Source organism: Gallinula chloropus (genome assembly GCF_964237585.1).
Source record: "Gallinula chloropus genome assembly, contig: HAP1_SCAFFOLD_143, whole genome shotgun sequence".
NCBI lineage: Eukaryota > Metazoa > Chordata > Aves > Gruiformes > Rallidae > Gallinula > Gallinula chloropus.
Window position 1 is genome coordinate 27,468 of NW_028168343.1, and position 13,013 is coordinate 40,480.

Consider the following 13,013-nt stretch of genomic DNA (forward strand, 5'->3'; position numbering starts at 1 on the left):
ACTCAGGTCTCCTCCCGCCCAGCGCTGTGTCTTTCTCTCTGAATAAACTGCTGCTAAGCACACTCCCCGCGTGAGCGTCTCGCTTGTCGGTAACCCTGGGAACAGCGTTTCTTTCCCTTTCTCAGGAACAGCAGATCCTTGAAACAAACCTCTTGCTTCTCCTTCTTGTCCCTGTGTAACATTCGCTCTCAAAAACACCGACCTTCCTCTCCATCGTTTGCGTCGGGATGGGGCAACGCCTACTCCTACTAGTAAGTTACACAGGAGACTGCTCGAACAATGGCTCCATAGAGCCATGGCCTGGCATCTCACGGAGCCACTCCTCCACACCCCCCTCTCCCTCTCTCTGCAGCCGGCTGCCCCCGGCTCGGCACGGCCCGACCCGCCCTCCCGGCCCCTCCCGCCGGACCCTCCTCCCAAGGTAAAGCCCGGGCTGGGGGGCTGGGGGCCTGGGGGGGGGGCGGTCCTGGCTGCCCCGGCCCAGCTGCTGCTGCATGGCTGGCTCTGCATGCGGGGGGGTCCGGGCTGCAGCCCCTGGGGGCTCAGCGCCCATCGCTGCACCCCCCCACCCCCACTCCTCCTCCTCTTCCTCCTCCTCCTCCTCCTCCTCCCCCTCCGTGCCCGGAGCTGCCTCAGTGTCCCCGCTCTGTCCGCCCCAGGCCCCCCCTTCGGACAGGCCGCCCCCCCCCACACGCCCGCTGCCCGCAGACCCCGCGGCACCCGGCGCTCAGGTAACGGCGGCACCGGCGGCGCCGGCGTGTGGGGCAGGACGGCGTCTGCCCGGGCTGGGCCCCCCCGGGCAAGGGATGGGGGTTAGGGGACCCCCCCCCCCCCCCCCCCCATTGGAGCTCTGACCCCCCCGCTTTCCACACAGCCCCCAGGGCCCAGCAAGCCGCCCCCGCCCCAGCGCCCGCTGCCTTCAGGGCCCCCTGTGCCTTCGCTGCCCCCCAGCGAGACCCCCCCGGATCACCCCTATGTCACGGTGATTCCCTCCAGGTGAGGGGGGGGACACAGGCACGGCTGGGATGGGGGGGGGGCAGAGGAGGGATGGGGGGGCAGACACGAGCTATGGGGGGGAAGGAGGAGCAGAGGGGGCTATGGGGGGACAGACAGGAGGGATGGGGGCAGAAGGGGTTGGGGGGGACTATGGGGGGGGCAGAAGGGGTTGGGGGGGCTATGGGGGGACAGACAGGAGGGATGTGGGGCTGAAGGGGTTGGGGGGGGGGCTATGGGGGGGCAGAAGGGGTTGGGGGGGACTATGGGGGGGACAGAAGGGGTTGGGGGGGACTATGGGGGGGGCAGAAGGGGTTGGGGGGGCTATGGGGGGACAGACAGGAGGGATGTGGGGCTGAAGGGGTTGGGGGGGGCTATGGGGGGGCAGAAGGGGTTGTGGGGTGCTGGGGGGGGCAGGCAGGAGGGATGGGGGGCTGGGGGGTCGGACAGGGAGGCGGGAGGGATGGGGGCAGAGGGCTGCAGCGAGGGGGGGCGGGGCGGGGGATCCGGGCTGCGCCCCATGGCCCCCCCTTCTCCCCCCTCTCTCCCCCTCCCCTTCTCTCCCCAGGCCCGCGCCCCCCCCGCCTGAGGCCTGAGCGCGGCCCGGGACCGTCGCAGCGCCGGACTCCGGGGGGTGGGGAGGGAAGGGCCGCGCCGGGGGGTAACGGGGAGGAGTTGGGGGGGGGGGGAACCACCACACAGGGGCCGGGACTACATCTCCCAGCAGCCCCCGCGGCGCCCACCGGAAGTACCGCCCTGGGCGCAGCAACCCCAGGTAGCCCTCCCCGCCCCCTTGGTGAGCCCCCCGGGCCCCGCCGAGGCAGCCCCCCCCCCCCCTCCCCCCTATCCGGGGGGCCCCGCGCTACCGGGAGGGTCGGGAAGGCGGGAGGTTGAGGGGAGGAGGGGGTGGTGCCCCCCCCGGGGGGAGCAGCGGGTTACCGGGTGCCCCCCAGGTGAGACCGAGGTGGGGTGGTACCCCCCCCCCCCCCCCTCCGGGATGCGGTGTCGCTCGGTGATGCCCGGTGGGTTGGTACCGGGGCTGGTACCCAACCAACATCACCGAGCGACACCGCATCCCGGGGGGGGGGGTACCGAGCCACCGAGCGCTTCTGGGCGTTACCGAGCCGGTGGGTACCCCCGGGGCGGTACCGACCCCGTAGCAGCACCGGGCATCCCCCCGTGAGCCCGAGCCCCGGGGCGGCACCGGGCGGCACCGGCAGGTGAAGCACCCGGGGGTTGGGGGGGGCACCCAGGCCGGTGGGTGTTTTGGGTGGGGTGTGGGGGGGGGTTCGAGTCCCTGGTACCAACCTGCACCTGGCCCCGGTACCGGCGGTGTGGGGCCGGTGGCACCCGGCACAGCACCGAGCCTGGGGTCAGGTGGGGCTGCTGCGGGGGGGGGGTGGTACCGGGCACCGCAGCCCCCCAAACTGCCCCCCCGCCCCGGATTGGGGGGGCTGCCCACGGGCTGTGCCGTGGTGTCCGGGCTGGGGTCCAGCCCCATCCCTCCTCCTGCCCTCTCCTCTTCAGGCACTCCCGAGCTCCGGGCTGGGTGGGACCAGGGGGGTGGGTTTGGGGGTGGGAGTGAGGGGGCTGCACCCCCCCACACACAGAAGGGGTCTCATCACCCCACCAAACCCGGCTGGGGTGGGCAGGTGCTCCCCGGGCAGCGACGCTGGGGTGGGGTGACAGGGATGGGAGCTGTGGGAACCCACCACCCATGGGTGCCCTGGGGATGGGGGGGTGTGGGGGGGGTGTGGGGGGGGCTTTTGGCCCTTCACGGGGTCAGGGCAGCGCCCCAGCCCCCCGGCAGCTCTTGGCCGTGCCCGGGCCCGTCCCGGCCGGCGTGGGGATGCTGTGAGTCAGCAGGGAGCCTGTGCCCCGTCCTGGCCGCTGAGAGCCCCCGGCTTTGGGGGGTGGGGGTGGGGGGGGGCAAGGGGGGGACCCCCAAACCTCCCCAGCACCGCCAGCTTGGGGAGCGACGCTGCGGCCTCCGCCCAGGCCGCCGGAACCGGCGCTGGTGTCAGCGCTGCCGGTGCCCGTGCTGGGGGCACGAGGGGGCTGCAGCCAGTGTTGGGGTGTCGTCCCCCCCCCAGCCCGTGGGACGGGGTGACCCTGCGGGCCCCGCAGCAGCTGGGTGAGGCGGGGGGGGGTGCAGCAGTGCCGAGGACGGGCCCGGCTGGGAGAGGCGGGCGCAGGCCGCAGCCTGGGCAGGGGGCTGGGGGGCTGCTGCTCCGTCCCCCCCCGCCCCCCCGGGCAGGCAGGGCCCAGGCGTGTGCACACACATGTGCACGGGAGCACACGCGTGTGGGTGCCCGCGGCAGCGGCTGCTCCACCCCGGCCTGGCTGGCTGCTCTGTTTGCACAGGCGGGAGTGAGCTCACGCCATGGCAGCGCCCGGACCGGGGCTGGGGCCCCCTCCCCTGCTCACCCACCCCCCACTACCCGGCTGGGCCCCCTCCCCTGCTCACCACCCCACCCTCGGAGCCCCCGTGCCCCCCACGCCAGCCAGCGCAGGGGTGTCACAGGGGGCAGCCCCCAGTCAGGTTGGGGGTGATGGCCATGAGGTGGGTGCCTGGGGCAGGGGGCTTCGTCCCCTTCCCCCCCCTCCAACCCCCCAGCCAAACCCATTCAGCTCCAGCAACCACAGCTGGTTGCTGATGATGCAGTGGTTCCAACTCAACCCCCCCATCCACCTGCTCCATGGGACAGGGGCGCAGTGGGGCATCCCACCCCATGGCCCACAGGACCCCCCCCCCCCAGTGGGACATCCCACCCCATGGCCCACAGGACCCCCCCCCCCCAATGGGGCATCCCACCCCATAGCCCACAGGACCCCCCCAGCAGGGCATCCCACCCCATAGCCCACAGGCCCCCTCCCCCAGCAGGGCATCCCACCCCATGGTTCACAGGACCCCCCCCCCCCAGCAGGGCATCCCACCCCATGGCCCACAGGACCCCCCAGCAGGGCATCCCACCCCATGGCCCACAGGACCCCCCCCGTGGGGCATCCCACCCCATGGTCCACAGGACCCCCCCGTGGGGCATCCCACCCCATGGCCCACAGGACCCCCCCCGTGGGGCATCCCACCCCATGGCCCACAGGCCCCCCCCCCCAGCAGGGCATCCCACCCCATGGCCCACAGGACCCCCCCCGTGGGGCATCCCACCCCATGGCCCACAGGACCCCCCAGCAGGGCATCCCACCCCATGGCCCACAGGCCCCCCCCAGTGGGGCATCCCACCCCATGGCCCACAGGCCCCCCCCCCCAGCAGGGCATCCCACCCCATGGCCCACAGGCCCCCCCCAGTGGGGCATCCCACCCCATGGCCCACAGGCCCCCCCCCCCAGCAGGGCATCCCACCCCATGGCCCACAGGACCCGCCGTCTCTCCCCCTCCATCAGGTTCCTACGGGACGACTACACCATCCAGGTGGCCATCAATGACTACCTGGACATCTACTGCCCGCACTACGAGGGGGCCGCGCCCGGCGGGCGGGCAGAGACCTTCACGCTCTTCATGGTGGATCTGGAGGGTCACCGCGGCTGCAACAAGACCCCCGGCGCCTTCAAGCGCTGGGAGTGCAACCGGCCCCGGGCGCCCTTCGGCCCCGTCCGCTTTCCGGAGAAGATCCAGCGCTTCACCCCCTTTCCTCTGGGCGTCGAGTTCCAGCCTGGGGAGACCTATTACTACATCTGTGAGATGGGGGGGGGGGGGGGGGGGCGGGCAAAGGGGGTGGTCCTGAGGGATGGGGGTACCTGGGGATGGGTCTCAGCGGGGTTGGGTTGTGTCCTGAAAAAGGAGGGGGAGGGGTCTTTGAGGGAGGAGGTGGGCGGTGGGGGTGTGCACAGGGAGGGGGTGTATGTGGGGAGGGGGGTGTCCGGTTGCACATGGGGGGGGGGTGATGGAGGGGGGGTGGGTCGGGGGTCTGCGTGGCCCGGGGTGCGGCCGCTGTTGGCCGGGAGGGGGAGCCCCAGGCCCGGTTCTGGCCCGTGGCGGTGGGGGGGGGGGTCCCGTCTCGGGCTGGAGCTCTGGGGGGGACACCCCCCCCCCCCCCCCGCTGATCTGTCCCCACTCCCAGCTGTCCCCAACCCCGGGAGCGCCGGGCGCTGCCTGAAGCTGCGAGTCTCCGTCTGCTGCAGACACACCAGTGAGTGCAGTCCGGGGTGGGGTGGGTGGGGTGGGGTGGTCTGCACCCCCAAAAAGTCTAGGGGTTCCCCCTTCTCCTGAATCTGGGGCAGCCTGGTCCTTGCTGGGGACCCTGGTTTGCTCTGGAGCACTGGGGGGGGGGGCACAGACCCCCCCATTCCACCCATCCTGACTCGGGTGGGTTTGTTCCAGCGCCGGAGCCGGTGACAAAGGTTCCCAATTCGCAGCCCCACGGGCGTGGGGGGCCAGAGGGTGAGTGTTGGGGTGGGGGTGGGGGGTGAGGGGGGCACTGGGGGGCTGCGAGGTTTGCCCTCACCTCTCACCCTGTCCTGGCAGAGCCGGTGCCCGCCCGGGACAGGGCGGCCCCGCTGCAGCCCCGCGCCCCGTGCCTGGTGCTCGCGCTCCTCACCCTGCTCCGGATCTGACCCCGGCATCGCCCACGGAGGGGACACAGGTCCTGCTGCCCCACTGCCCCTTCTGGACTCTTCCTCTGCTGCCTTCAACCCCCGAGCCCATGGGGCAGCCCGGGCCACCCCTCACCCACCAGACCCCCTCCTCAAGGAGCCGAGCTGGGGCCAGGAGCTGCAGGCTGGAAGGTGAGGGGGGGGATGCAGTGGGCTCCCAGGCAGCGGGTGTCCCTGGGGGCTTCGCCCCCCCTTGCCACAGCATCCCCTGATGGGCCTAGAATGAGACCTTTTGCTTCGTTAAGCACATTAGTCAGTTAATAAACTAATTAATTAAATTAATCAAAATAAACATGAAAGTTGGCAGCCCTCAATATGCCAATGAGCAGAAAGCTGTGCGTGCTAAACGTGGGTGACTATAGGACTTGAATCTCCACCCAAGTCACGTTGAGCATCACCACCAGGAAAGCGTCTTCAAGATGAGGGTATTAAGGGTATTGAGAAAGCGACCACCTGGAGGGGGGAGAGAAGAAACTGAAGACCCCCGAAGAGGCAGTTGCTGGGCTGTGCTGCTTCTCCTCCACCCAAGACACAGTTACGCCGCGCGGTTGCGATTTCACCCCTTTGTTTTTGTGGTGAGAATACCCAGGGTGGTATTTCGCTAACATTTGGTTATAGTCTCAGCATTTTGTTAGAATCATAGCATTGTCATTGGCATTCTAGTCCTATATCAGTAAGTGCATTTATCAACAGCAATCGGGAACTTTTATATCTGTCCCTTTAATAAACTTTCTACTGGTTTCCGCTCTGTGAAGCTGTTTCAGTGAAAGTCCTCTGGGGGCTCTGGCTGGCAAACATTGACTCTGACATGTAGTTTTATATCTAATCCTTCAGACATAAATTGTTGACCAAGTCTGGAACTAAGACTGGACCTAGCTGCACCTTGGCTCCTCTCTCCGGAGGAGTTTGGAAAGCAAGGGGGTCCTTTCTGAACCTTGTGGCTCAGCACGATGGCCTCTGTCGGGCACACATCAGACACATCCTCTTGACGTGAGATGGGAAGGGGTAGCAACGTGTTCTGTGTGTTCAAAACGTGTCCTCTTTTCAAAATGACTTCTGCAAGAGCAGAGAAAGACCCGCCAAGGGCCAACGCTCAAAGCCATCTCATGACTGCAGCATCCTCTTGAACATTTGGCAAGAGTAAGTTAAGAGGTCTGGTAACTTCCCTGGTTTTATTGCTTGAGGAGCATGAGCATTGCAAAAGAGATGTCTTTCCCAGGATGGTCCTTTTGTGAATCCACTTGATGCATCTGTCTCCTCCTTGATTTAACCAAGAGTACCAAAAAAATGATTTCAGGCTTGATTTTTAGTGCTTCCTATGCAGATGACATGGCTTATAGTTGATATGGACAGCTGATTTAAAAGGGTTTCCTCCCATTCCAGAACAGATTAGGATTTTTCAGATAGTGGAGAAAAGAGTTCACAATTCAGACCAACACACAGCCTGGCAGCCAGGTTGGCGGGTCTGTATTTGGGACAAAAAGACTCAGACCCTCGTTCTCTCTGACTTGGCCCTGGAAATTAAACTGGCAGTTCGTTTTTCCCCCATGTTGATCTTGTTTGCGATTTTGGGGGGTACAAGAGGGTTCACTCTGGACTCAGCCTCACCTTGTGGTGGTTTGCAATTGCTGTCAGACGACTTATGGTCTTTGAGCTGAGCCATTGTAAAACCACATGTATGTTCTCGGCTTGCAACAAATTTTAGTCATTTCATGATGCTTAAGACAGCTCCAACATCAAGATGACACCCTATTAAAAACAGTACATCAGGCTATGCAAGCATGGCAGCTGAATTGGAGTCTGAGCTATTCCATTGTCTTTATATTCTGCTTCTTCCCTGATATGTACACACACAGACACAGAAACTATTTGCATTTACAGCTTTGCCATTCCATGTGTTTCTTACAGCTACAAGACGTTTTTTAAGAAGACAGTAGTCGGTAGATAGGGCCTGGCGGTCGGAAGATTTCGGGCTGTACGGAAAGGTAGGACCCCCCCCTCTCTTTAGGTAACCAATAGTAGGTAGCCGGTGAGGTAAGCGGACGGAAGTGACATCCGATCCCTGGGGTATAAAGCCCCGTGCCCCTCTCTAATAAACGCCATTTGCCGTCCACCACATTGGTGTCTGTGAGCTGAATGGACCGTGCTGCCAGAGTGTGGCGCCGTTGCCGTTCCTGAACCAGGTCGCCATGCCTTACCAAAAGGCAACAAATGGTGCCGAAACCCGGGAAACTCGCCTGCGTCAGGTGAACGGCTGCCGGGCGGCGGGACCAGCCCGGCGGAGGGGACGCCCTCGGACCCGCAAGGAGGATGGAAGCCCTTGTGAAGGTCGTATTGGTATTGACTTCAGATATTGCTAAAAGGAACTGAGTTTTGGAAATTGATTTAAATTTGACGAACTATTTGTGTGAGTGAAAATGAGTTAACTCTGGCGTGAGTGGTATGTGACTGAGCTGCAGCGTATCTGCGAGAGAGAGAAAAACCTTTTCGTAACCATTGTTGTGCTTTGCATATGCAAGAAATCTTTGTGCCCGGTACCGTGTGTTGTTTGAATGATTTAAGTGTTTGACTGAGATGCAGTCTGACTGTGAAGCAAGTGTGAGTTCTGATCTGTGGTTCTGTGTCTCCGCAAGGAGAGCAGCTGGAGACAGACAAAACGAGTGGCAAATTTAAGCTGTTTGTGTGGACAGGAGTCAGACTATGTGTTGAGAGTGTCCCTGTCAGTAGGAGATGGAATTTTGTTATCAGAAAGAGAAGCAAAAGGGAAATAATTACGGAAGGTATAGAAAACAAACATAATCGTCTGTGGACCATGGGATGGCGAAAAGGCATTCCCTGAGAACTCATGATGGGGTGCCAACAGATAAATTGGAAAAGTTAGTACGAAGACAAGCAAAAAATCCACAAATCAAGGTCGAAAATCCTGTTCCTAGTGCTCTTTTATTGTATTTAACCGTGTCCCCCAAGCTGCCGGGAGGCTAGCTCCTTCGTCCCCTTGTAAGTGAGTGGGGGGCGAAGGGTGTATATATATATATCAGAAAACTCACTGGAAACCACTGACGTGATTTACTGATTACTTGTTTTGTAGAACCTAAGTTAATACCTGTAACATTTTTGGTAGACACTACAGTTTATCTCCACACTTAGAAAAGAAGATGCTATCTGCATAGTTTTATAAGAAATTGCCTTGTTGCTGCCTTTAACATTAAGGACTCACTGTTCCCCACCTCTTTTCCCCACCTTGCTGTTTTTTCCTCTTCTCACTGAGAAGCGAATTTGTTTATTTTCTTTCCAGGGAGAAGAAAGAAGTCACAGTGAGGATGCCTGCCTTATCGGCTGTGTTTATCCCTGCCCTCATTTATGGGGGTAGAGGGAAGCCAATGGAATGTAGCAACTCGCATCTTGCAATGTCGCTTATCTGATGGGTCGGTTTGCAGCGTTCACGAATTAGCTAACTGAGAGCAAGGCTGGTTACGTAGCAAAGAAAATGGAAAATAACAGGAATTGGTATTAGAGGAAATACAAGCCTCAACTCAGCAGCTGGAGTACAAGGCAATTGTAAAAGATCTGTCGAGATTGAAATAGGTGGAACACAAAATTAGGAGGAAAAATGAGTGGCCTCCGAAAAGAACAAAGCATTACAGGCTGGCCACATGGAAGCCTAATGAATTGATAACAGGGGCATGGGAACCAATTTACAACCTGAACTACATAATTTGCTTGCAAGCAGTTTTGGAAATAATTTCCAACAAAACTGCCAATGCTACAGATCTCCTGAATCAACAATCTTGACAGAGTATATGGCATATTAAGTATTTCTACCGTGTCTGATCCTATAGATCCAACACGTGGTGAACCGCATGCAAGCAGTTACCGTAACAGAATAAAACATCAAGTTTCTAAAACCAACAAAACAAGTAACTGTTAGGATCATATAACCCTATCCCTTCTATGCTTACTATAAAGTTATTAGTCACGTGGTGTAGCAACTTTCTTCCCCTGAGGTCTAATAGAGACACAGATAGAAACTCTTGATTAACTGAACAAAGCTAAACTTTATTGGTGCATATAACTGTATAACTGAACAAAAACTAAATTTTGTTGCTGTGCACAACTGTGGCAGCGGTGGAGACCGGCCGCAAAAAGAAGGGTAATCAGGGTAGTAATGGGTCCTGACGATATATGGCATTCGGTTTTAAAGCGTCGCTCCCACATCTCCCGATCATTTTCACCGGAAGCCTGGGTGGTCTGCCTAGAATTGGGGCAATTGATAGAGGGGGAAAGTCTTGATTCTTTCTGGATTGTCTGGGCTTGAGGAGACCTTTTGGTCTCGGTAATACCCACCTGTCTGGTTGCTCCGATGGGTGGAGCCACGCTCGTTCGGAAGGCGACAACCTGAAAGTCTAATGGCAAGGGAACAATATACCACTAGAGCCATAGCAAGGACATTGCCCCTACTGCCTGGCTATAGTGCTGTAGAAAGGAAAATTTGCCACTCATGGAGTTGCATACGAATCCTGCGATTCAGGCAAGGGATTTGAGGTCTTGTCTTCTCTAACGCCAGCCATTTTGTACGGCTCTGCTGCTCAACTGCATGTTCACCTAACTGTGTGCTCTCGGAAACGCGCATGTGCAGTTTTCCCTCACCACCTCCCCACAGAAAGTACTAGAAAAGGAAGCTCACGCATGCGTGAATCCAGTGAACCCAGTATTTATGATGACGCATGACAAAAAAGAAGACTCCAGCCGGTTTTGACCAGGCATGGAGACCCACTTAAAGCTTTATTTGCTAAGTAATGGGTGACGGGGTGGAAAAACTGTAGACTGACTGCATTGCATATTCCAAAACTGATTAGTTTTGCGTTTCCAAAATCACAACAAACAAGGAAAGGACAGCTTGACAATTTCTACTTCTGTCCCAAACAGTCCCCTACCAGCTAAATGAAAGGTCTCCTTAGGCAATTTGATCACAGACTCTCACCTTTCATCTGGCAAATCATTCTTAGATGTGTTAGATGCTACTTTCCTATCACTGAATCGATCCAACCCCAATCTTACTAAGGCATGTTGGCTATGTTATGATGCTTATCGCCCTTACTATGAGGGTATTGCCCTCAACACTCCTTTTAGCTACTCATCGAAAGATAACCCGACTCAGTGCAAGTGGGATACACCACGGAGAGGAATCACTTTGGACCAGGTTAAAGGCCAAGGCATATGTTTTGGTAATGCCACCTTAGCGAGCTGGAACAGCGCGGTCTGTGCAAAAACGGTTGCGATCGATAGAACCCATAAATGGGCAGTTCCATCCGCATCAGGGATGTGGATCTGTCATCAGACAGGTCTAACCCCCTGTGTGTCCATTAAGCGTTTTAACTCATCAACTGACTTTTGTGTACAAGTTTTGATTATTCCCAGGGTCCTATATCATTCGGATGAAGAAATGAGCCATTACTGGGGAAATGCAGACAACAGGATCCAAAAGAGAGAAATACTGACAGCACTGACAATAGCAACACTGCTCGGCCTGGGAGTAGCTGGTACAGCCACAGGAGCGACCACTATGCTGAACCATCACCAAGACCTGGCTCGACTACAAACTGCCATCGACGAAGATCTGCAAAGACTCGAGGAATCTATGACCCATCTAGAACAATCTGTCTCTTCACTCACAGAGGTTGTCTTGCAGAACAGACGAGGACTAGACCTCCTGTTCATGCAACAAGGAGGCCTTTGTGCAGCCTTGAAAGAGGAATGCTGCTTTTATGCTGACCACACAGGATTAGTCAGGGATTCGATGGCTCAACTGAGAGAAAGGTTAGCTCAGAGAAAAAAGGAAAGAGAGGCCCAACGAGGATGGTTGGGATCATGGTTTAGTTACTCGCCATGGCTAACCACCTTAATATCTACCTTGTTGGGACCAATTGTAATGATCATAATAGCACTGATTTTCGGACCCTGAGTACTGAACAAGCTCACAGCATTCGTCAAGAGTCGTCTAGAGAGGGTTAACATTCTCTTTGTAGAAAACAGACAGATGCTTTAAGAAAGTAACCACTGAGCACTACCCCTACTGTTCTGTAGTTGTCCCTAGTATACCCTACTGTCTAAGCTACCCCCGACTATCATTCGCTTAATGTGCCTTATGCTACTAACATTATAAGCTATCACTATTATAAGCTATCAATATTATAACTTATCGCTATTATATATTATTACTAACATATTATCACTATTATTATCACTATTATATATTATCACTATTATGTACTATCACTATTATATATTGTCACTACTGTAGTCCAACACTGTTATAAGCTATCACCTTTTTATATATCAGTATTGTGTGTCACTTTTGCACTTTGCACTATAAGAAGTTTTAGTGAGCACAGGGAGGGGGGAAATGTCGGTAGATAGGGCCTGGCGGTCAGAAGATTTCGGGCTGTACGGAAAGGTAGGACCCCCCCCTCTCTTTAGGTAACCAATAGTAGGTAGCCGGTGAGGTAAGCGGACGGAAGTGACATCCGATCCCTGGGGTATAAAGCCCCGTGCCCCTCTCTAATAAACGCCATTTGCCGTCCACCACATTGGTGTCTGTGAGCTGAATGGACCGTGCTGCCAGAGTGTGGCGCCATTGCCGTTCCTGAACCAGGTCGCCATGCCTTACCAAAAGGGTAATTTCCTTGGAGAACTAAGGAAGAGAGAAACAGGGCTCAAACAGTCCTAGAGGAGTCCTAACTGAAGAGGTAAGGTCTGGCGCTCTAAAGAAGAATTTGTAATGTTCAGGATTTTGACTTCCAAGACACTTTCTCAAGTGTTGTTGATCCCTCCTTTTACGTCAACAGAGCAACCAGAGACTGCTGTTCCACTCCGTGACATCAGAGCAATAGGGAAATATCAAGTGCTTTGGAAAATAAGGCAAAATGTAATTTGGGAGCTATTTGTAGGCTTAATCAAAAGGATTGATTAAGCATCCACAACTTGAGCAGACTCGAAGAGCTTTGTGATGAACACCACTTCAGAATCAGTCCATATCAAGCTGTAGCATATATACTGCACCAGACTGATGCCTTGGTCTTTTGTCATCTTCTTCAATCTGCCTAATCTACCCATTTATCTTCATTCTAAAGAGGACTATTGAAAAACCTGCATGAAAACAATACCTTATTTTTGATAGGTCTTGTGAAAGCAGTGCCTGTGTTTCATGGGAGCACAAAAAAAGGCAGTGGAACTGGGTGTTTACCCATCAAAACAAAGAACACAAGCGAATCCCAGAGTGAATTTTTCCAATTAATAGACCTGTGTCGTGGTTTCACCCGGCTGAGGGCCAAGATCCACGCAGCTGCCTGCTCCTTAAAGGAAAAGAGCAGGTGAAAGGGAAGGGGAGGGGGGGGGTGAGAAGTAAGGGA

At 57.3% G+C, this 13,013-nt stretch overlaps 2 protein-coding genes and 1 long non-coding RNA gene across 3 annotated transcripts in view; all 3 read left to right on the forward strand.

Annotated features, from left to right (window-relative positions):
- The first annotated feature begins 374 nt into the window (after positions 1 to 374).
- LOC311204603 lies at positions 375 to 1,655 on the forward strand. The gene is made up of 4 exons (XR_014618079.1): positions 375 to 421; positions 660 to 731; positions 875 to 996; positions 1,562 to 1,655. It is a non-coding gene; the product is annotated as an uncharacterized lncRNA (long non-coding RNA).
- Positions 1,656 to 4,357: 2,702 nt separating this feature from the next.
- Positions 4,358 to 5,565, forward strand: LOC311204599 (ephrin-A4-like; the record flags this gene model as incomplete). The annotated part of the gene is made up of 4 exons (XM_084281003.1): positions 4,358 to 4,688; positions 5,073 to 5,141; positions 5,333 to 5,392; positions 5,477 to 5,565. The coding sequence occupies 4 exons, from the start codon at positions 4,358 to 4,360 to the stop codon at positions 5,563 to 5,565; spliced, it is 549 nt and encodes a 182-aa protein (XP_084137129.1).
- A 2,228-nt stretch (positions 5,566 to 7,793) lies between these two features.
- LOC311204600 (DNA mismatch repair protein Msh3-like) overlaps positions 7,794 to 13,013 on the forward strand; it is a gene marked incomplete at its 5' end in the record, with an annotated part of 47,913 nt that continues 42,693 nt past the window's right edge. Inside the window, one exon of the mRNA XM_084281004.1 lies at positions 7,794 to 7,850. Coding sequence (XP_084137130.1) covers positions 7,794 to 7,850 — 57 coding nt within the window. The remainder of the gene's footprint in view (positions 7,851 to 13,013) is intronic.